We start from the raw sequence: 23024 nt of genomic DNA on the forward strand, positions 1-23024 counted from the left end.
ATGGGAAGGTAAATTCATGAGATCATTCCCATATATTCTCTTTGTTCCCTTCTGATTTATAAAAACATATCTTTCCAAAAGTGATTCTATTTCTGTTTCACAAATCATGTCGATACGTCCAAGTGGCCAACTAGGAATACTTTAACACTGAAATGGATATCTTGGCCGGTACCACTTGTAAGAATAGATAATAGCATTAAAGAATTAAATTTCAAGATATTTTTGTTAAAATGACCCCAAAAAGTCAAGATAGCTAAAGTTGAATATCTAAATAATTAATCTTTACTACTTTAATTTATGATAATCTGATGTGTTAAGCCTGTCACATGTTTGTCAAGCTTTCATATAGACTAAAAATAAACACCTCAACATTCAATAATATTACATGATTGAAGCCGGAAAAAATGGAACAAAACTTCCAAACCAAATTATTAGTCGGCCAAAGTTTATTGTATTATGAAAGTTACAGTGAAAGCAAAACACAGAAACTGAAAAGTAACTTTTATAATTCATTTGTGCATAAAGAGGGACTATATTATACATGAATGGGAGTAGCTGAATGACACACAAAGAGATCTAAACTCTTTTTCTTTCAAATGATCCATTTGTTAGGAAATAATTATAACAAAAACTACTATAAACCTCCCCCCACCCCACTGGAATCCAAAAAATAACTATGAACAGGTAAGTCTCAATCTCATTGTAGAAAATCTGTAAGAGAAGCTTGTATATCTTCTAGTGTTCTTCCTTTAGTTTCGGGTACCATCGCATAAATGAAGACTATACCCCCAGCGCAGATACTAAAGAAGATCAAGAATGTTCCTGAAAAATATAAACTTAAAACATGAGATAAAAGATTTAATAGAATTTGATCACTTTGAGAGTTTTAATTGACCATGCAAGTACCTGATGCGTTCCATTCAATCATGAAGTTGTAAGCGAAAGCTACAATCCAACTAAAGGACCAGTTGGCCAAGGTAACTAGAGTCCCAGCTGATACTTTAACATTCATTGGGAAAATCTGCAAAATCAAAATGTTTTAGAGCTGGAAAAAGCCTATTATATTGACTTTGAGGAGAAGTCTTTCTTTAATGTTGGTTTATACCTCAGACATGATGATCCATGGTAAGCCTCCCATGCCTACGGCAAATGAAGAGATGAAACCCTGATATTTTGGAATGTAAAAGTCAGATCAATTTTATACAATGGCATTGCTTATTTATGTGGAAACTTTTATTCATACGTACCACTACACCAATGCATGTAAAAATTGGAGTGAGCTCATCGAGCATGCCATATGACTGTCCAAGAAGGAAAAATAGAAATGAATAAATATAGCAGAATAATATCAAAGTTTGTATATCTTTTTGGTAAAACGAGTTGTATATTTTACCCGAAAGCTGAAGGAAAATGCGAGGAACAAGCTGCAAAGACACATTCCACTAGTAGAAGCCTGAAATCAAAGATCATCATTTCTTGTTAAAAGGGATGCTAAGTTTCTTTGCTTCGTTTCACATTTGATCAGAAAAAGATAGAAAAAATTTACCAGTAGAAGCGGCCTACGTCCCATTTTCTCAACCAAAATCAGACCCAAAATAGCTTTTGGTATCTACAAACAAGAACACATGATGCATAAGTGTAGTCCTTGGAAGATTTTTTTTTTTTCAAGAATAAAATGAAACTGTGTGCAAAGACATACCATGATCACTGCAAGAATCATTGAGCCAATGCTGCTTGGGAATCCTATCAAGTAAATATAAGAATTAAGATTTGTTACTCCAAATAAACAAATCAAGTATAGTTACATGAGGAACAGAGTTTGTTTTTGCTATTTTACCTCCTTTATCAAATACGCTACCGACATAAAACATAATCCCTGAGCTTCCAGAGAGTTGTTGTAGAAGCATTAGCCCCACACCAATCTGAAAAAGTTCACAAAATTTCAGTAAACGGCCAAAGAGAAAATCACATATTCACCACAAAAGGTTATAGAGTAACTTACAACAAGAGATGGAGCATATCTCCTCTGGAACAAATCCATAACCCTAGACTTTGGTCCTTCTTCAAACAAGATCATGGTTTCCTAGAGTTGGAAAGTAAAGATTATTAGCAACGTTTTGGGTTGAAACAACAAGAAAAAAAATTAAAAAAATCGTTGTAATATATACTTTGATAGTGTTGGCTTCTTCAGAGACATCAGCATCCTCTCCACGGAGAAGCTGCAATGAAGCTGTACATTCCTTTTCAAGTCCCCATTTTCCCTACATACAATTTAAACCAAATTAGAATTATTTACTTCACATTTTTTTTCCTATAAACATTGAACTTTTTAAAGGGTAAAACATACCAGCAATCTAGGGGACTCTGGAATGAAGAACAAAGTCACAACTTGCAAAACACATGGAATCAGACCTGAGAAAGAAACCAATAAATAAATCATTCTTCTCCCATCACTAAATATGCTAGAAAACAAAAGGTTTTTAAAGCAATTAAGCTTACCGATTAAAGCCAAATTACGCCAATGAACAAAATTTCCAATGACGTAGTATAATGACAACCCACAACTTTGCATCAGCTGTAGCAACAAACATTAGTATATCAGAATATACTTTCTGTCTAATTCATTATTATTCCTTGATTATTCTTTAAATTACCTGATTAGCAAATACAAATGCTCCTCGGACGTGTTTTGGTGTTATTTCTGCGATATAAACTGGTATCTGGTTGCAACAGAGTTAATATAGTGTTAGTTTAGACTAATAAAGTTTTCTATATTAATAAAGAGATGAAAAAAAGAGAGTAAAAAATAATTACCACGTAGCTGAATAAACCAACTGCAAATCCAGTAGAAAACCTTCCAGCATCTAGCCAAACCGTGTCCTTTGCAAATGCTATTGCAAGCCAACCGGCGATGCAGAAGATTTGAGCAAACCACATTGTCTGTTTTTTTTTTTAAAAACAAAGAGAAAATCAGTTCTTTGCAAAAAAAAAAAAACAGGAGAGAAAATCAGTATAGGCAAGAAGTTTTTCACCAAATAAAACACAGAGGATATAGATGGTAAGTTTAAAATTACCCCTTTTCGACCGATGAGATCTGAGACTTTCCCACTGAAGATGGCACCAAACATGGCTCCAAAAGTCATGATTGAACCAAACATGGAGTACTAAAGAAGTAAAATAGAGACAAATATAAGCAAAAAATAGAAGCTAGAATAGACTTTAATTGAAGAGGAATCATGAAATGGTTTTGTGGTCTTACTTGTGCAACAGAGAGGCCTAAGTCTTTTGTGATCCCAGCTTGAGCAACTGATGAATAACCTGCCTGTAATATACAACCCCATACACATCAATAATAGGGATTTTTTTGATATATGTGATTCTCTTAATCGTTTTAAACAGAAAAAAGGAACTAAAGATGATGATCAAAGATTTGACTTACCGCACAACCGAAACAGAAAGAGCCACAAACAGATACAAAGGTACTGAAGAGCACAACAACAGTGATACGACACTCGTTGATGTCGTTTCGATTCTTGTTCAGTAACAAACCAGCTTCCAGATTTCTTTGGTTCTCCGACATCGTCATCTTCTTGCTCCTTTCTTAAGAGTATTTGCGATGATATTTGTTTTCGATTGCTTTTTGGATTCGACGTGAAGACTAAGTCGAAAGAAAAGCTCATTTATATTCCATGAGTAGTGGACGAAGGAAAGCCAGAGGTCAGCTTCCATCTTTTCTTTTGTGTCACGTTTCCTTTTTGTTTTTTTTATAAAATTAATTCTGTTTGTTTTGTTTTCGTTTTCTTATTTGAACTCTTTAATTATTCTATTGCTTTTGTTCCATTTGTTTTTTTTATTACTTGAGACTTTTTTATTATTTAAAGTATGTGATTAATTTTTTCTCAAAAAAAAGAAGTGATTGGTCATTTTATCAATTTGTTCTTTTGTTTTTTGACTTAGTGGCTGTTATCCCGTCTTTATTGGGTAACTTTGATAATGGTCCCTACCACGAATCAAACCTGTAATAGAGTGAATTTTGTGATGAATTACATATGTGATAGTGTCTAGATGCAGGTATGAATCTGTACTTGCAGAAACTAATTAGCTAAGATTTGTTATATTTTTCAAAATTAATGATATATTGAACAGAACTATCCGTAAATAAAAAATTTGTTTGCATGTGTACGTAGAAATTAGAATCATCTAAGCATGCTTACATGGCTTATTTTTTCAGTATATTCGTTAAAAAAATTGACAAATGTCTTAAAAATTTGAATGTAGGATTTTTGTCAAAGCACATGTTTTGCGTCATTAATTAACCGATAAAAAATTACATGATTTAATTTTTTTTGTTGTTGTCCAAACAACAAAAAACACTTGTCACATGCAAATGGATTGGTAAAACACATGCACGGTTCTCCCTAGTGAAAATTAAGAATAGAAGTAAACTAACATACCTTATTTTATAGTTAGAAATAGCATATATTAATTAATATGCCTAATTGTTTTCTCTAACCACCGTTTTAAAAAGTCAAAACATCAATTGCCGCGTATACTGATAGACCAATAGTTCGAGTCTTAAAATATTCTTGAAAATAGAGTAGGATATAAATATATCTTACGTGACTGCTAGTACTGGCTAGTACGTGGTTAATCAATTTTGTCACGAATTGAAATGAGTTGTCATATTTAATTATATGGTTGCATGCAATAGTAAACGCATTGTAAGAGAGCTTTGAAGTTTTCATTGAAAAAGCCGTGTACGTTATCTGTTGCGTTAGAGTAATGAGCCAATTCGAGATTACTTGTAAGCAAAGCTAGAAACTTCATATTTAAATGTCTTACGCTCACCGGTATATCCTAGTATTTCAAATCTATGCCGTATTTTCATATCTAGTTTGATAAAGACAGACTTTGATTGCTTTTCCTGGAAATAAGAAGACCGATCATGAAACCATCAACAACCTTTAAAAGGTAACTGCTGTCATATCTAAACCTTATCTTAAAAGGGAAAATTAAATGTAATTGTAGGCTTATAGCCAAATCTGAGGTGTTAGTTATTTAATTTTTGAGACTCTCAAATGATATCACGAATCATAATGTTTGATATGAATTACTGAATGTGCGATCATATCTAAACCCTATCTGCTCCCATTTTAGCACACATTATGGAAACTTCTCCATCTAACATTATCAACAAAGAGGTCCAAAAAACTTCAAATGTTGATCCCTTAACCACATTGTCCCAAGCTAGTGAATTTGAGAGTCCTTCTCGGTTCACTGTGCTAGATGATGCGGATGAAGCCGAGAATGAGCAACCGTGCTCGCTTAGCTTGACAAGGGGTGGGAGGGAGACAAAACCTCCTATCAAGTACCAAGATTTGGAATGGAAGACAGTGCAAGGGAAAGGTAAGCATGGTCGTCGTGGTCGTGCTACTTGCTAGTTGCTTTTCTCATTTCACTTTGGTTCATCTTTCTTATGCCTTATGTTTCATAAGTATAAGTAGCCTTTATTCATGAAGTTATTCATGCTAGCTTTTTCTCTCTATAAGGTTCTCGTAACCTTATCTTGTAAACGTTTATTTTAATGAAAGCCTTAGTTCAAAAAAAAAAAAAAGAATTACTGAATGTGCGTTAAAATTCTAAAAATTCAGTTATGAGAGATTGTTGTTATTGTGTTTACTGATTTTAGAAGTTTTTAAAACTTGTCACGCTACATGAATATGTATCAAATGTTTGGAGTGTTTGCATATTGAAAGACGATGACTTGTTGAGTGGATCTTATCATCTCTTGGCACATGCATTGAGAAAAGTCAATGGTCGAGTAACAAGCTTACAAGTGTAGTGAGTTTGGTCGAGTAACAAGCTTACAAGTGTAGTGAGTTGAAATGTCGTAGCAGTAAAGGTTTGTACAAATTGCGTAGTATTTTTGTCGCTGCAGTGATTGGTTTCTCAGGAATAGAGCCGAAGCTGAGTTTTACGAGACCATAGCTATTTTAGGTGAATTTTAGTAAAAGATTTTGTTTGACAATTTAAGAAGAGAAATTGCACCATATATCCAACAAAAAAACAAAAATTAAGAAAAAACCAAATCTCCATTCTCTATCTTCTTTTCTTTGCCTATCTCTCTACCTTCTCTCTCAAAATCTAATTTTATTTTTTTTTGTTTTAGTTATTTCACCAATTCCCCATTTAAGAATCATGTATAATATTTTCTTTAAAAAAAATTATGGAATAATGCGAATGTTTTACCTGGATGTACGACACTTCTCGGGAATCATGGGCTAAAACCCTAAAACTGATATGATATGCGAGTTGGAAATTTGAATCATGAGCTTGTTTGAATGTGACTTGAATCATGGGAACATTCTACAGTTACAGACAAGTGGAGCTCCAGACAGAAAAATATAATAATAGAAATATATATTGGTTAAGAGATAAAAAAGTGTGCAGTTATTACAGAGAAAAAGAGATAAAAAAGTGTGACTACTATTTCTTCATTTATTTAGTGGGAATCATCTCGTGGTGCATTGGATCCAGTATCTCTCCTACCTACAGATCTCCGATATTCGATAATAAGCAGCCACGAGCTTGACCGACTTAATATTGTTAAGATCCCTAGGCAAAAAAAATTCTCTTTAACCTTTTTTTTTTTTTTTACTTTTCAATGTTTTAAGTACATTTTTGTTTTTAAAATCTTTTAACAGTAATATTTTGTGAAGTAAACAAAACTATATACATTTTAAAGTATTTTGGACCCCTTTTAATTTCTATTTGTTAAAATTTTAAAATATTTATGTAAAAATTTGCTTTTATAAAAATCGGATTCTTTAACTATTAATATACACGGAAAGTCGGAAACATAGATTTGGTCTCGAGGCGATTACACCGTTTATCCCTCCCAGTTAGCCGCCCTGGCCACTAGGCTGGTAATAATACATTCATATAATGTTCTCTTGTCGTCTTTCCTATCTTTGATTTCCCCTCGAATAATGTCTTTTTGAGTATAATATCAGAAGGTATGGAATAATACGTGAGCTTTGATGTTCGTGAAAGAACAATACCAACAAGTTCGTGTTTATTTTATTTGAATTATAGTTCACGTTTTTAGCATGATGAACACAGTACCTACCAATGCATAACTTAGATCTACTTTCTTTCTAATTGGTGATATGATTTTAATTAGTATTTTTTTTGTCTTTGGTTTCACTTCAGGACTAAGATTTAATAAATTCCAAGTACAAGTTCCAATTACATATATATATGGAAGAAATGACAAATGTAAACAAAGATAATTAACCATAAACCAATGTTGATGGTATAAATTGGTGCATCTTTTAACGGTACAGGTTTTGAAAGCCATGAAATAGGGTGCTGAAATAAATTTATTTTAACATGCTCTCTAGTTGTGTTCAAAAACAAAAAAAAAAACATGCTCTCTAGTTTTTTTAAGTCCGAAAGAAATATGAGTTAGATGTCCGAATATTTTAGGTAAGCAAAAAAGGTATTTAAAACGTTATTCTTTTAGGTGAATTGAGATTTTGGGGGAACATGATAGGAAAGGAACTGTGGCCTATGAAATGAATGTTGAGAAATGGACTATAGCCTGGACCACAGCCAAAGGATGTACATATCGGACAAAACTCTTATCATCTGATTGTTTAATATCTAGTGAGTGTTTTTAAGTTCTGCTTAAATTAAGAAACGCACTAATACACACCTGCAATGACGTACCCGAATCTAAACTTTTTGGATTTACGTTAAAGCTTTTAGGATTCATTTATTACAAAAGGATTACAAAATACAGAAATGTTTATAAATCTCAAAAATACCCCATATACATTATACATACCGGAAGCCAAAACCGGTTAGTAACAAGAAAAATTGACCTGTATAACTATTTGGATTGTGTTAAAGAGGATTCATGCTATTGCTACAAACCGTTGGTGGTGCATATCTAAAGGCTAAAGCCATCAGAAAATCACCATGTCTCAGGAGGCATTGACCAGACCGAGCCCTGCGTCCCAACACCTTCACCCACGGGAACTGAACCGATTCCAGCTTCCGTTTGTAGAGCTAAAAATGCTTGAATCTCATCATCTAGACTGTTATAGTAACCTGGTGGTTGAGGCTGAGGAAGTGTTTGAGCTTGTGCCTGAACCGGCATATTATTATAAGCTGTTGGCTGAGGAAGTGTTTGAGCTTGTGCCTGAACCGGCTGAGTGGGTCGAATGATCATGTGGTCATACCCCGTGGAACCTGGCATTAGACTGCCTCTCATACGGATCTGTGGTGGGCGCCAGTTTCCTGTGTTAGCAGGAGTCAAATTCATGGACTCACGCGATGCTGCACCACCAAGATTCCGTCTTTGAACAGGTGTTTGCATGTGTCTCTGGACGGAGGCTCCTCCATAGTTAACACCTAAAGTTTGGGGACGTGTAATGGCAGATGGGATCGGTCTGTCCTGTACAGTGGACAGGCTCCTGGTGGGAAGCCTCTGGTTCTGCCAACAGACGAGAACATAATTTTTAAACAGACGAAAAACAGAACAAAACAAAAAATAACAATTGAGTAAAAATAGATGACAAACCTGCACTGCATACTGGTGATGCAACGGAGGAGGCATGGGTGTCGATGGAGTTTGAGTTGTGCTATTTCCATAGATGTGGCTCCATCTCTCCATCAAATCAGTGGTTCTCCCAAGACAATTTCTAAGAGGTGTAACATGTGACCCTTGAAACTGAGAAGACTGAGCACCAGGCATTGATATGTGAAAGCTGGCCGTATTTGTAGCTAATCTCTCTAGCGAATATGGGTTGGTTCGAATGGCATCTCTTGCTGCTGAGTTGATGAACTGTTGCTGCCCATCAGAAGTATTCAAAGTTTGTGGCAACTCTGGCAATGCGTCGGTTGAAGCAGAAGACGGACACTGAATCTCGGATACACAAGGCTTCTGTTCATTGACTTGAGTGCCTCCGGATGTTTCCATTTCATCCTCATCTCTGGTAAGATCCAAAACAGTAGGCCCCAGGTTATGGAAACTAGTTGGGTCCCCGTGTCCATGAGTGGTTTCCGGCACAGCTCCCACATTCTCATCGTTCTCCGTTACAACCTTCCATGATCCATCAGAAGAGATAACCACATCCGAAGCATTACATCCAGCCTCTTCTAGAATCTGTGGATATTGGACAAGGTTGGTTATACAATGTAGGATGTAAAAAGATGTACCACCAAGTAACAGTAGTAAAGCTACTTACCTTTCTCATGTTTTGATCTACACGGATGTCAGTATAGCAGACAGACTGATTGCAATGCGGGCAGCGCCATGATGGTATTCTCGTATTTATTTTGATATAGTTCCACAAATCAAAACACTACAACAGAAAATCACAATATATTATAATTTCTCGTACTAAACAGATATGAAAACATAAGACTGATACTATCATTTGTCGTAATAAACAGAAAATGTGCATCACCTGAAGATGTTTACAGGCATGACCCTTCACAGGAAGTTTGAAACGTGTCCGGCTGTTACAGTGGTGATGATTAAATCTTTAAAGGCTAAGGTAATTGTGAAAGCAATTTCTTTAGATGTAAATCTAGATTAACATCCCCGTACCTGATAGGACAACTGAGAGATATCCTTGATGGGCCCTCAATGACGTCACAATCTAAAGAAAAAAAATGAAAAAAGACAAACAATGGTTGATCTAGAGAAGAGTTTTCTCAGAAAAAAATGTATGAATGCAAAATGACTACATGACTTCATTGTGGGATGTGCAATAAACCTTAAGCGAATGGTTTTTTTTTCCTAGTGACTAAAAGCTCTTACCTGAATTTGATTCAGTGACTTCAGAGCGAACATAATCTTTCAGCAACGGATTGGCCGGCAGTGATATGGTATCAAACAAGGCAATAATAATGAAGTAACTACCTATAACAAATGGACATCAAATCATTATCGATGCAAATGAGAAGACGAAACAAAGATGATGTCTAAAATAACAATTGAACATAAACCTCCAAAACAGCCTATTGTTTGGAGAAGATTTGACCCAGCGTTGAGCAGGCTAGTAACATTCGTTGGACACTGCGGCCCAGTATCCTGAAAAAGTTGCAATAAACAATTTACTTGTAAAATAGTAAGTACTTCAAAAAGATATCCGAGAAACAAGCGAAAAGCACAAACCATTGATAAGCCATATCTCTTGTCAACGCCCTTTCCATTCAACAGAAAGCTGTAATTTCACATAAAAGCCATGTGGTTAGTTAACATACAGAAACAGTTTCCCAAAACGGAAAAGGGAAAGCAATACAACCACACCTGACTTCTTGAGGATGTATAATACAGCTAGATTTGCTTATGTCCTCTGTCCGGAAAACAAATAATCCCTGAAGAGCAAACAAGAATCTCGTAATCATAATATGCGGAAGATTCAAAAATATAAAATCAAAATGCTGAAGTGATACAACCGGCAAAGCTTAAACTTAAGCTTAAAAGTACATTCATGCATCTATATACCTAGTTGCACTAAAAACTTGAATGCAGGAGATTTATGAGCGACAACAGCGAATTTAAATGAAGACGCAGAAGCTAACACCAAGACTGGCAGAGTAATAAAACGCATATACATAATATAAATTCCAATACATACCACTTTCTGTTTGGGAGAATGTTGCAACATCTTTTTTGAAATATAGAAGTCCTTCATCAATATGTTTGATTCTGCCTGCCAGAAGAGAACAAAAAGCTAACTTAGCACACTCTAAAAGCTGCTCAGAACTGAATAAGGACAAAAAAAATCACCTCCGACTCAGAAGAAACAAGAATTTGCCCCAGCTTTGTAAATGGATAGAACCTACAGAGTGAAAAAGGAGAAGAATCAAACAAACGAATGTTCCGATCTTATTACCCTTGCTAGTGTGAGATAAGTGAATGAACTAGTTTGTCTAAGAAACTATCAGATATACTCGATTACTCATTAGTTAAAGTAGCATAAAGAAACTGCAGCCTACCTCTCCATGACCTGCGGAATTAGACTGACGGGACTACTTAGACCAGAGGCGACGTTTTCAGCACCGCTGAAACCCTTCCACATCTGTACAAGAAGAAAAACATCACTACATAAAGAATCCTGAACATTCTAAAAAATTAGAAGTTCGTCTGGAACTACACATACAGAGTCTACAAGAGCCAGCAGTTCTTGAGTTTCTCTCTCCGGGAACCATCCAAGCTCACAAGCAGTCTGTCCGAGAAACACAAACACATTATCATATATATACCTCGAATAAATAACCTATACAGTACCCGTTATATCTAAATCAAACCTTTTAAATCAAGCACAGGAATTACCAAAGGCATGATTAACTTACGATTTGACGTTTTTTTGTTTTGTTTTTCAATTTTCAGCTAAAAAACGCTCATATATGTTATTTAAAAGATAGTTCTTAGTTAAAAACTAAAAAAACTAAGAAACGTCTCTAAGCTAAGAACCAGGTTAAGAGACCGGAGTTAACTCTGTTCTTATGTTACCTTAACTGAGATCATCAGCACCATTAACACAGCCTTCGTTTCATCATCACATCTACGTCGACACACCTGCACCAAACAACACAGAAACAACAGCAGCATGAGTACACTAACCCAAACAATAAGAACCAACTTTAAAAAAAAAAATTGAAACTATATAAAGACAAAAAAAAAGTAAACAAACTTGATTGAGGAGTGTCTTAGCAAGCTCTTGAGCATCCACAGGAACTTCATCGTTCCCAATTGAGGCATCGATTCGACTGCAATTCGCAAAAAACCCTAATTACAATCTATGGAAGATTCCACCGAATAATTAAGAAAGAAATGCAGAGTGACACAAAAATCAATTTACTTAGCGAGGGAGAAGCAGTAAGCGTGAAACTCTTTGTTGCTCTCGACAACTTCACTGCGATGGTTCAACCTATACGTAAACAATTGAGAATGCTCGTTTAACTCTTTTTTTTTTTTTTAAATCGAAACTATTAAACAAATCAAAAAGTCAAACAACACAGATATAGAATATTTGACTAAACACACAGTATAAGAGAAGAGAGAATACGTAGAACTCGTCGGAATCACCATTGATGAATCTTCTTCAGTCGTCTCCGAGAAGTTAATCCCAAAACCGTCACGACGACGTAAGCTGCTAGGCAGAAGCTTATAACCAGCGTTTTTAAAACCGGACCGGAAGCTGAGTCAGATAGTTTTTGAACCACGGTTTAATATGGTTCTATCGAGTCAAATCTAGTTCAATATTCTGATTTAATATGTTTTAGGTACATAAATCTAAAAATAATGTTAGTAAATATAATACATAATTAAAATATAAATGAATTTCAAATATAATATAAATTAGTTTTATGTTTAAATAGATAGTTTATAGATTTTTGATAGTTTAAGTATTTTTTTATCAGTTTAATAATCTTGAGATCTAATCCGGTTTAAATGATCAGTTCATGGTCGAACCAATTTTAAATCCAATCTAACTATGTAACCGGTTTATAGTCGAATCCGGTTTAACCATTGGATTAATCAGGTTTTAAAAACACTGCTTACAACTTTCTTATAGTTTGCAGTTAACTTCTTAATGTTTTATAATTTCTCAGCGTGGTCCTTATAAAGTTTGATAATTGTTACTGGATACCCTTGTCTTTCTCTCTATTTCCCCGCTAAAAATATGAACGGACGATAACAAATCAACTCGATTTTAAAGGCTATATTAAGTGCCACGCTGGCAATCCGCGTGATTCTACAACTAACCAATCAGAGTTGATATTTACAGCCTATAAATAAAGAAGAGCAAAGAAGCCCTAAAGCCACTCAACATCTTCCGCTCTCACACTTTCACCAACTATTCTCAATTCGATTTCTTCAATTTCGAGACGATGAGCACCGGCGCAGCAAGCGGCACGACCAAAGGAGGCAGAGGAAAGCCAAAGGCCACCAAGTCCGTCTCTCGTTCCTCCAAGGCCGGTCTCCAGTTCCCCGTCGGAAGAATCGCCAGATTCCTCAAAGCCGGTAAATACGCGGAGCGTGTCGGCGCCGGAGCTCCGGTCTACCTCTCCGCCGTTCTCGAGTACCTCGCCGCTGAGGTATTAATCCGAATCGATTCGATTGATTAATAATTAGGTTTTGGTATTATTCTCCGTACTGATTCGATTGGATTTGGAATTGGATTAGGTGTTGGAGCTAGCTGGAAACGCGGCGAGGGATAACAAGAAGACGCGTATTGTGCCGAGGCATATTCAGCTTGCGGTGAGGAACGATGAGGAGCTGAGTAAGCTTCTGGGAGCTGTGACGATTGCTAACGGAGGAGTGTTGCCGAATATTCATTCGAATCTTTTGCCTTCCAAGGTTGGGAAGAACAAGGGAGATATTGGATCTGCTTCTCAAGAGTTTTGAGTTTCTTTTTAGCTCTTGTTTTTTTGGATGTAACTTTAGCTAATATATGCTTCTTGATTAATCAATCGTAAGGTTTGCCAAAAAAAAAACGAAATCAAACTTTTATCATCGATGATGCTGTATGTGTATGTTTGTGGTCGGCTTGTTAGTCTTCTACGCCTAAAACTATAACTATTAACCAATAATCGTTTTCTGTATTTATTTCGGTTTGGGTAATCTAAAATTGGAGGAGTATCTCTGTTGTTGCTCGAAAGAAATGAGAATGTATAAAACATATTGAGTGATTATAGACACAAACTAGCCGGTCTCGAGGTATGACCTTATTAGATCGATTAACAAAATCCATCAGGAGCCAAAGGTGTCGTCGTTCTATGGACTGAACTGAATTGCCTATTATTAATCTTTACCCACTTCCAAAACGTATACAGCTAGACACTTCTAGATCGACATGGTGTAACCAAGTACAAAGCAATAATGCATCAGAACAAATGGGCCCCCATTTAAAACTGGTGGACTCTTTGGCATCTCAGCTTGTGGGCTCCCAGTTAAAATAAATTAGTGGACTATCTATCTCTCTCTCTCTCACCGCTCTTTATGAAATAAATATGGACAACCGTCCCAAATTGATAGGATTGATAATCAGTTCGAGAATAGACTCACCAATGAAATAACAGTGAGCTATGTGGATGAGTTCTTGTGTAGTCTTCACAACTCCAATCAAAAATATAACTTTTTTGGCGTTACGTTTTATATTGTTGAGGTCTTTAGGAATATTTGATTACGTAAATAAATCTGTATAACTTTGTGTTACTAAAGGCGCATGAATGAGAGGGGTTGGTGGTGATCGGAATAGAATCACGATTCACGCGTGTTATACCCCCTCTTCAAAAGGCATTCAAAATTTAATTTAAAAGCGTCATTTATTACCCAATCACATTCTCTCCTATATTTTCGCATCTACCAAATTGCAAATCTCACTTAAATTTTTTGTTTTATCCCCAAATCTCACTTATAAATGTTATTTTAATCGAATATAATACCCATGCCCGTTACAAAACCCACCGCAGAACAAAAAAAAATTGTTTAGTGAAATTGGCATTAGGTACAACAAATGTTAACCATCTCCATCTCCATCTCGGCACCATACTTTTGAACACATTCATTCATTCACATATATACTTGGCCTTCACTGCTTTTCTTCAATTCTAGGTTTCTAGAGAAACCCCACCGCTCTCGCTGCTGCTTCTCCGCCCATCTCAAGTTCCGTTTTGTTCTTCGTCGTGGATACACACGGTAATATTCGCTTTTTTTTTTCTTTTTCTACTCGATTGTAAAATAGAAATTGCTAGGGCTCTGGAAGATCTATGAGTGTGATCTGATGATTTTTATTATTTTCCTGAGATGCTCCTCCTCGAAAACGTCGTCGTTCTAGTCTCGTTTTTTGAATATATGAGCAGTTGAGCTAGTATGACGTCATTAGATCGTCGTTGAATATAACGCTGGGAGTTTTGATTTTCCCGATACTCGCAAAACGCGTTGCCGACAACAAGTTAGTGTCGGCGGTATCGCTGAAACAAAAAAAATCAAACGCACTAAAATAGCGTTTGCGTCTTCCGGCGAGTTCGCGCGGTTTGGATTTAAACTAGTAGCGTTTCACTTCTTTCCTGCGTACTTGAATCGCGAATCGCTACCTTTTTTGTTTTGTTGAATGGGTTGGTTAGGTTTCGTTATGTTCTAAACATAGAGAGAGTCTTATGATTGGGACTAGTGATCTGATTTTTGATGTAGTTTCGAGTATCAAATGTTTTCATTGGTTGAGTGATTTTGAGCTTATCTGATGTGTTATATCCTCTTTAATTTTTGTTAACATAGGTGCGAAGAGAGAGAGTCCTCCTGCAAGTGGGGAGCTGTTTGAAGTTAGTGAGTTCGAGTTTGTTTAGCCACAGCAACCATGAATATGCCGTTGTTGGATATTCAACCACGAACGTTGAAGTTTGTAGGTAAAGATGTTAAGTGACTCATTCTTTATCACTTGCTTAATAACCTTTTTTACTTCAGTTACTAGAAACTGTTGTTCTCGTTAAAAAAAAGAACAATGATTTCTCTGAATTGTCAATTATTTCCTTGGAATTAGAATTGTCATAGTCTGTTTTGTGTTGAGGAACTTTCAAACTACTTCTTGCTGCTGCATCTGTGTGTTGTGTAGTACTGTGTAGATGGAACTAGCTAGGATATTTTGCCTTGCTTTTCAAATAATATGTAATTGTTATTTTTTTTTAAGACTAAACTGTTTCTCTCTTTTGTAGTTGATCTCAAGAAGCAGAGTACCTGCGTGGTACAGCTTACCAATACAACTCATCTTTTTGTTGCTTTTAAGGTCTAAACTCACATTTTTCTCCATCTTCTTCTCTCTATTTTTCCGGCTTCAGGATATCTAATATCTTTAAAATTTCTGAGGAAAATTAGTTCTCTGAATAAGACACCTAAAATTAGTTGTGGTTTGGGTGTTTTGACAGGTCAAAACTACATCACCCAAGAAGTACTGTGTCCGTCCAAATGTTGGCGTTGTGGCACCAAAATCAACCTGTGAATTCTCTGGTATGCCAACTTTTTTTATGTCCTTTCGAACTGAATTTCTTGCACCTACATTTCTTTTGTTGGTGGGATAAGATGTTGCATGATGTCTACTGGCGTGGGAAAGGAACTGGAATGTGTATATTTTCATAGATTTGTCCTTTGTCGCTCGAATTTGAACAGCATTTGGACACTGTCATAGGATCCTAGGCTTTTAGAGTTCACATTGTAGTTGTCCTAAAGGGAAAATGTATCTGCTCCTGATGGAGTTGCTAAGTTCAAATGATTTCTCACACTATATGTAACCTTCGTGGTTAATTCAGTCAGTGCTTTTGGGTTAATCGAGTTATATGTTACTGCAGTCATTATGCAAGCTTTCAAAGAGCCACCTCCAGATATGGCTTGCAAGGACAAGTTCTTAATCCAGAGTACTGCTGTGCCCGAGGAAACAACTGATGAAGACATCACTGCTAGCATGGTAATCCGTCTGAGCCTCTCTATCCCGAAACTCGGTTATTTGGTCTGTATATTCATTCGTTTATTCGTTTCAGTTCTCCAAAGCGGAAGGCAAACACATAGAGGAAAACAAACTGAGAGTCACTCTCGTGATGGCTTCTGACTCACCTGAACTATCTCCTATTAAGGGGGCACTGAAGCAGGAATCAGTATTTGAAGATTCCATCCCCAAGGATCGATTACATGGTCAATCAGAGACTCTTCCTCCACAATATGTAAGAAGAGTATTTACCCTCTTCACAACCAATTTTTTTTTTTGAGATTTTGGTAATATATGAAGAGTAATCGTCAAGCAGTGTGTGTCGTTCTTTCCCACCAACTCCAACTCCATTTTAGCTTAGCTTATATTCTCATTTGTTGGGTCCAGTAGGCAGCTTCTTATACTTGTTTGTTCATTTACAATCTTTATTTTTCTAGGAGAGTGAGATTGTAAAGGAGCCGCCGAGGATGGTTGGGCATGATGAGTTAAAGCAACCAAGGAAGGGCGTCATGGATTTTATTGAAAATGACATAAAGGCAACTAAAGGTGGTGGCTACGATACATCAAAAATGGCAAAAGAAACTGAATCTGATCCTATTAAGTCTCATAAGGATGAAGATGCTGGAAGGGGAATAAAGCCAACACATGATTTGGGTACTACCACGAATATGGCCATGGATCTTTCCGGGGATCAAGGGTTTGCTAATGGAAAAACCTCAGCCAAGAGTGTGACTTATCCTGAAGAACCAAAGATACATAGGGACAGAGACGTTGTCTCGCAGCAGAAAACAGACGCTCAGAATAGCAAAGCATTGGACGAGTATAAGTTGGTTAAAGACATTGAGGAGATGAAGCTGAAAGTCAATGCTCTTGAATCCAAGCTAAAACAGGTTTGGTTATGAAATATAGAAGTCCATAACTTAGGTGAAATCTTCTATACACTGTTAACGGGTTAAAAATCTGGTGTAGGCTGATTCAACGATTTCGAAGCTAATGGAGGAGCGGTCTATAAGCTCCCAACATAGAGAAAGCTTGCAACAAGAGCTGGTGAGAGTATTATAGTTAGTAGTGACTGACTTACATAGCTGTTTCTTTTAATAACCAAGTAATAATGGTGATGCAGGCGGAGATGAGGATGAAGAAGATAGTGAAAGAAGTGCACATTGGGTTCCCTCTGCTGTTTGTATGCGTGGTTGCATTCATCAGCATTGTTATCGGGTATTGTCTGCGCACTTGACTGCTTGGTTTCTCTCTCTTTATCTCTTAGCAAGTGTGCAGTCAGAAAATATAGACAAAGGAAGGATACTTAATGATTGGTCTCGTTTTGGTCATAATGATGTTTCTCCAGACACTTTTAAGATGAACTAGATTTTTTAACCGCGCTACGCGCGGATAAGATATTATATGTATTTCTCAATTCTAAAAAATAATGTATAATATTGTATTATATTATTTAAAAAATATAAAATATGACTACATAACATAAATATATTTTTTAAATTTTCTTTGTGGAAATCATTATGTTGTTTGATTGTTGTACTTGATTCAAATATTTGCATAGATATTTGTGATAGATGAATAACTATATTTTTATTATCAGTAAATAATATATATTTATTATATAATATAAGAAAAATAAAATTATTTACTTTTTAAACAAACTTGTCTCATGTTGGGGACTCGGTTATAGACATATCATATACGAATGAGACATTTTTACAGTTATCAATCTTCTTAACATTGAAAAAACAAATCTACATATCAAAACAATATCTCATACGATCTATTTGTGGAATAATTACTCTGAAGAAATTGAATTTAGGCATCAAAAAGGACTGAAAATGTATGTGCATATATGTTATCTAAGTCTGCTTCACAAAGTACTATTCATAGTTCATATATCATTAATGTCCATCCTATTTTTTTGTCCACCATTTCTTAAACATCTTGAAATAACTGATGCTAATTAATAATAAACTTTTTGCTGGAAAAAAATCAAATTTGTCTAATTATCGCTTAAATATTTTATTAATATGGTCTAAGAAGCTTTTAAGTGATATCATAGTTTAATTTATTAGTTTTTTTGTTAATTTTTAGAGGTTTTTGTATTTAAGATTTTTTTCCATATTAAGCTTCTATTTCTTTCACAGAATTGATATCATAAAAATTACCATCAAATCAGTTTTACTTATTTATTATTTTGTTTTAACAAAAATACACTTTTAAATAATTTAATTTAAAATAAAATTATATATTAATTTGCTGTATTTTAACAATTTCATTGATTTAATTAATTTGCTTTGGTGGATAACTGAAAAAGTTTTCATATGAATCGGGGAAAGTAAATTTATGTTGTTATATTATATTTATTTTGTGTATATAGAATCTATATATAATTCTAGTGTAATAAAGAAAGAACATTATTTTTTTGTAACTTCAAAAAGATACATTATTACAATTTAAAATGAATCAAAATTGAAGAAAATGGTAATTAAATATTTGTAAATCTAATTGTTTAGTTGGATTCTCATGAAAAAAAAATCGATTGGTTAAACAAATGTTTCAAAATTTGTTGTGGTATTGTTTTGTCTATAAATTATAAAATTTATTGAATTAATATATTTAATTATTGCATCCTTAAATAATATTTTATTAAGACATTAGAAAAATATGTTTTGAGTTGTTTTGTCAAATTGTACAAAAATCTATGCTTTTTCATATTTGTAACTTCAAAAAGATACATTATGATAATTTGAAATTAATCAAAATTGAATAAAATGGTAATTAAATATTTGTAAATCTAATTATTTTTTTATCTTGTTTAGTTGGATTCTCATGAAAAAAAATCGATAGGTTAAACAAATGTTTCAAAATTTGTTGTGTTATTGTTTTGTCTATAAATTACAAAATTTATTGAATTAATATATTTAATTATTGCATCCTTAAATAATATTTTATTAAGACATTAGAGAAGTATGTTATGAGTTGTTTTGTCAAAATTTTACAAAAATCTATGTTTTTTCATATTTGTCACGAAAATTTATATGTTAAACTTACTTTTACAAAATTCTTAACTTTGTCACGAAAATAAAAATCTATGCTTTTTCATACTTGTCAACGTTCTCACACTTTCTAAGAATATATTAGCTTAGTCACTTACTTATTTTTTTTTACAAAATAAAGTATCGGAGTCTTGAAAGTTGAATTCATATTATTGTAAATGTACATAAGAGTTTGTGATTATATACTTAGTGGTTCTTGTATATGTGTCCAAGAAAGTTTCAATGGCTTAGTGGTAACTGTCCTATATATATATCATACTAACCCGGGTTCGATTCTCACCTTCGCATTGTTTTTTTATTTTTTACGAAAAAAAATGAGATGACATGGCAATTTCGGGTTCTCTGATTGGTTGATTTTTCTATCCTATGTGGACACCCTCTCCATGGCTTATATCCCCCTTTTAGTATAGTATAGATCTATGTTTTTTCATATTTGTCACGAAAATTTATATGTTAAACTTACTTTTACAAAATTCTTAACTTTGTCACGAAAACAAAAATCTATGCTTTTTCATACTTGTCAACGTTCTCACACTTTCTAAGAATATATTAGCTTAGTCACTTACTTATTTTTTTTTACAAAATAAAGTATCGGAGTCTTGAAAGTTGAATTCATATTATTGTAAATGTACATAAGAGTTTGTGATTATATACTTAGTGGTTCTTGTATATGTGTCCAAGAAAGTTTCAATGGCTTAGTGGTAACTGTCCTATATATATATCATATTAACCCGGGTTCGATTCTCACCTTCGCATTGTTTTTTTATTTTTTACGAAAAAAAATGAGATGACATGGCAATTTCGGGTTCTCTGATTGGTTGATTTTTCTATCCTATGTGGACACCCTCTCCATGGCTTATATCCCCCTTTTAGTATAGTATAGATTATTAGACTGTATAGCGTCGAGTGTTAGTTGACACAAATGGACATATGGTATGATCTATGATGATTTGGCTCTGTTTCTCTGCTCGTTTACTTTCTATTTTAAAGATAAAAATAATAACGATAAATGATAGTTGTAAGCATCCGACATGAAAAGTATGTTACCAAGAAAAATAACGTAAATGGTAATTTTAATTTCTTTTGAGAAAAATGGGTAATATTATTGGTCGAACATAAGGGGCAACGGATGGTGCGTGATACATGTACAACAAAAGACATCGATCCAGAGAGGCAAGGAAAATGTAACTTTATAAAATCATTAATTTGTATATGAAAAGTTGTGTGATTATGGTTTTCTATTTTTGTTCCAAGTTACACTAAATTCTGCATTTAGTTTTTCTAAACTTGAGTCTTGAGGATGTCCCAGTTGCAGTGAATGATTCCCTTTAATCATGGAGAAAATCAATGTAAAATTTTCTGTTTTCATGTCACACTTTATGTTTACCACCCATTACAACTACTTTCACCAAAATGTCATATAGCTTGCAAGTCTTGGTTAATACATGCACGAATCCTCCATCAAGTCCGCAATGTTCATAAGTAAAATTACGAACTAAAGTTCCATATCAAGCTATTTATTTTCACCGATACACTATGTAGAATATATATGTTCTATAGTTCCTTTTATGGCAATACTCGATGATAAAAAAACTTGGTGGATCGTTTACTAAAAAATTCAGTAACGTTTTATTAGAGAAGATAAACATTTTTTATGGAGATCAAACTATCTTTGTTAATTTGACTACGCAAAATAGTTAATGGAAAAGGAAGACTGACTCGTGAGCTTGGTAGATACAAAAGAGGTTGTCAAGAAAAGCAGGTCTAAAAGTTCTTCCCTCTTCTTTAAGTCACCCAATTAATTTCACATATATACATACACATATTGCATTAAATTCATTTATGTATAATATACATATTCATACATCTATAAAGATCAGCATTATTACACTCTAGAGATCTAGAGAGAGAGAGAAAGATGGGGAGGCCTCCATGCTGTGACAAGATAGGGATCAAGAAAGGACCATGGACTCCTGAAGAAGACATCATTCTTGTTTCTTACATCCAAGAACATGGTCCTGGAAACTGGAGATCTGTTCCCACCAACACTGGTCATTACTTTAACATATTTTCTTCTAGTTTTATATTTTATTTTATTTCAGTTGTTGTTTGCATATGTGTCCTGATGATTGTATATTTGGCATCTGAAAGGGTTATTGAGATGCAGCAAGAGCTGTAGACTGAGATGGACAAACTATCTGAGACCTGGAATCAAACGTGGAAACTTCACTCCTCATGAGGAGGGAATGATCATTCACTTACAAGCCCTATTGGGTAACAAGTAATCTCATTACTCAACATCTCTTTTCTTATTTTAAATTTTCTTTTTGTTATAATCTTTGATGATATGAACCCTAACTTGGCTTATTGTCTACATATGGTTGAATTTAAGATGGGCGTCCATAGCTTCATATCTACCACAAAGAACTGATAATGATATCAAGAACTATTGGAACACCCATTTGAAGAAGAAGCTCAACAAGTCTGAGAGTGAAGAGAGAAGCATTTCAGAGAACATCCCGTTGCAAACTTCAGCCGCAAGAAACACTATTAATCATAGATCTACCTATGCTTCAAGCACTGAAAACATTTCTCGCCTTCTAGAAGGTTGGATGAGAGCATCCCCAAAGAGTAGCACGGCTAACTTCTTGGAACAAAAATCGCAAAACCGGACTAACGATCTCATGGATCATCACAATGATCAGTCTCCATATGAACAAGGTTCTTGGGATCAGGGATTCCATGTTCATCCAAAGAACTCAGAGGAAAACGTTAAATGCGATCATGATGTTCAAGAAGATGGTGATGGTGATGGTGATGCTACTCCACCATTGACATTTATTGAGAAATGGCTTTTGGAGGAAACAAATACTGGTGGTCAAATGGAGGTGATGAGTCCATTGATGGAGCTCTCTAATATGCTTTAATTTAGGAGATGTCCCCCTCTCTCTTTTTCTTTCTCCCTGTGAATCTTATTAATGTGACTACTAATTTTATAGACAAAAATAAAGAAACCAAAATACATAATATCATATGTTTTTTTGGTTTCTCTAATATATATTTAGTTAATGATCACTGCATAAGTTGTAACTGATCTGAATTTGTCTACTCATTTATCAATTTGTAATATTATATGTAGAGGTTAAATATTATGTAATATCAAGAGAACTTTTGGTCACAAATAACATCAGTTTATAAGAGGTTGATCAACGTTAATGGAATGTGGAAAATATATTTGGAACTCTTGTTAATTGTTACCTTTTAGTCCATAACAAAAAGATGAATGAGAGATGTAAGTTAAGGCTTTATATCATACACGAAAACGTGTGATCTTTATATTTGAAGAAATTAGAAATAATAATGAATGTAGGCCATCCATACTAAAGATGGTTAAACGTATATGAAAAAGAGAAACCCCATACGTAATGATCGCTGAGCATCCTCCAATAATGGCGCTATA

At 34.6% G+C, this 23024-nt stretch overlaps 5 protein-coding genes across 7 annotated transcripts; 3 read left to right on the plus strand and 2 right to left on the minus strand.

The window, feature by feature from the left end:
* Nucleotides 1-489: 489 nt before the first annotated feature.
* LOC106362332 (sugar transporter ESL1) lies at nucleotides 490-3670 on the minus strand. The gene is made up of 17 exons (XM_013802213.3): nucleotides 3440-3670; nucleotides 3260-3322; nucleotides 3075-3164; nucleotides 2815-2940; nucleotides 2655-2720; nucleotides 2500-2575; nucleotides 2348-2412; nucleotides 2169-2261; nucleotides 2003-2083; nucleotides 1838-1922; nucleotides 1700-1743; nucleotides 1547-1609; nucleotides 1394-1453; nucleotides 1248-1301; nucleotides 1106-1165; nucleotides 907-1021; nucleotides 490-822 (listed from the first exon to the last, which is right to left on the minus strand). Exons 1-17 carry the CDS (start codon nucleotides 3584-3586, stop codon nucleotides 698-700), a joined length of 1413 nt encoding a protein of 470 aa, XP_013657667.1. The 5' UTR covers nucleotides 3587-3670; the 3' UTR covers nucleotides 490-697.
* A 4053-nt stretch (nucleotides 3671-7723) lies between these two features.
* On the minus strand, nucleotides 7724-12233 carry LOC106362331 (E4 SUMO-protein ligase PIAL1-like). Its single transcript, XM_013802212.3, has 17 exons — nucleotides 12090-12233; nucleotides 11883-11951; nucleotides 11715-11790; nucleotides 11534-11599; nucleotides 11181-11246; nucleotides 11017-11099; nucleotides 10808-10859; nucleotides 10656-10730; nucleotides 10325-10392; nucleotides 10190-10238; nucleotides 10021-10105; nucleotides 9833-9934; nucleotides 9620-9671; nucleotides 9477-9528; nucleotides 9255-9371; nucleotides 8588-9172; nucleotides 7724-8500 (listed from the first exon to the last, which is right to left on the minus strand). The coding sequence occupies exons 1-17, from the start codon at nucleotides 12110-12112 to the stop codon at nucleotides 7979-7981; spliced, it is 2142 nt and encodes a 713-aa protein (XP_013657666.1). The 5' UTR covers nucleotides 12113-12233; the 3' UTR covers nucleotides 7724-7978.
* Nucleotides 12234-12836: 603 nt separating this feature from the next.
* Nucleotides 12837-13542, plus strand: LOC106362330 (probable histone H2AXa). The gene is made up of 2 exons (XM_013802211.3): nucleotides 12837-13122; nucleotides 13211-13542. Exons 1-2 carry the CDS (start codon nucleotides 12916-12918, stop codon nucleotides 13430-13432), a joined length of 429 nt encoding a protein of 142 aa, XP_013657665.1. The 5' UTR covers nucleotides 12837-12915; the 3' UTR covers nucleotides 13433-13542.
* A 973-nt stretch (nucleotides 13543-14515) lies between these two features.
* On the plus strand, nucleotides 14516-20534 carry LOC106362329 (vesicle-associated protein 2-2). 3 transcript variants are annotated; one of them, XM_013802210.3, is made up of 11 exons: nucleotides 14516-14534; nucleotides 14642-14725; nucleotides 15305-15432; nucleotides 15739-15809; nucleotides 15949-16030; nucleotides 16369-16484; nucleotides 16558-16737; nucleotides 16940-17392; nucleotides 17472-17549; nucleotides 17626-17865; nucleotides 20448-20534. In XM_013802210.3, exons 3-10 carry the CDS (start codon nucleotides 15384-15386, stop codon nucleotides 17737-17739), a joined length of 1143 nt encoding a protein of 380 aa, XP_013657664.1. In that variant the 5' UTR covers nucleotides 14516-14534; nucleotides 14642-14725; nucleotides 15305-15383; the 3' UTR covers nucleotides 17740-17865; nucleotides 20448-20534. The 3 variants fall into 3 exon arrangements, with proteins under 3 accessions (XP_013657664.1, XP_022546162.1, XP_022546160.1); XM_022690441.2 differs by lacking the exons at nucleotides 14516-14534; nucleotides 14642-14725 and adding an exon at nucleotides 14916-15061; XM_022690439.2 differs by lacking the exons at nucleotides 14516-14534; nucleotides 14642-14725 and adding an exon at nucleotides 15059-15077.
* Nucleotides 20535-21297: 763 nt separating this feature from the next.
* On the plus strand, nucleotides 21298-22807 carry LOC106362303 (transcription factor MYB60). Its single transcript, XM_013802177.3, has 3 exons — nucleotides 21298-21615; nucleotides 21716-21845; nucleotides 21957-22807. The coding sequence occupies exons 1-3, from the start codon at nucleotides 21483-21485 to the stop codon at nucleotides 22489-22491; spliced, it is 798 nt and encodes a 265-aa protein (XP_013657631.1). The 5' UTR covers nucleotides 21298-21482; the 3' UTR covers nucleotides 22492-22807.
* The last annotated feature ends 217 nt before the right edge of the window (nucleotides 22808-23024 follow it).

The sequence above is a fragment of the Brassica napus genome, chromosome A8 (genome assembly GCF_020379485.1).
Source record: "Brassica napus cultivar Da-Ae chromosome A8, Da-Ae, whole genome shotgun sequence".
NCBI classification, from domain to species: domain Eukaryota; kingdom Viridiplantae; phylum Streptophyta; class Magnoliopsida; order Brassicales; family Brassicaceae; genus Brassica; species Brassica napus.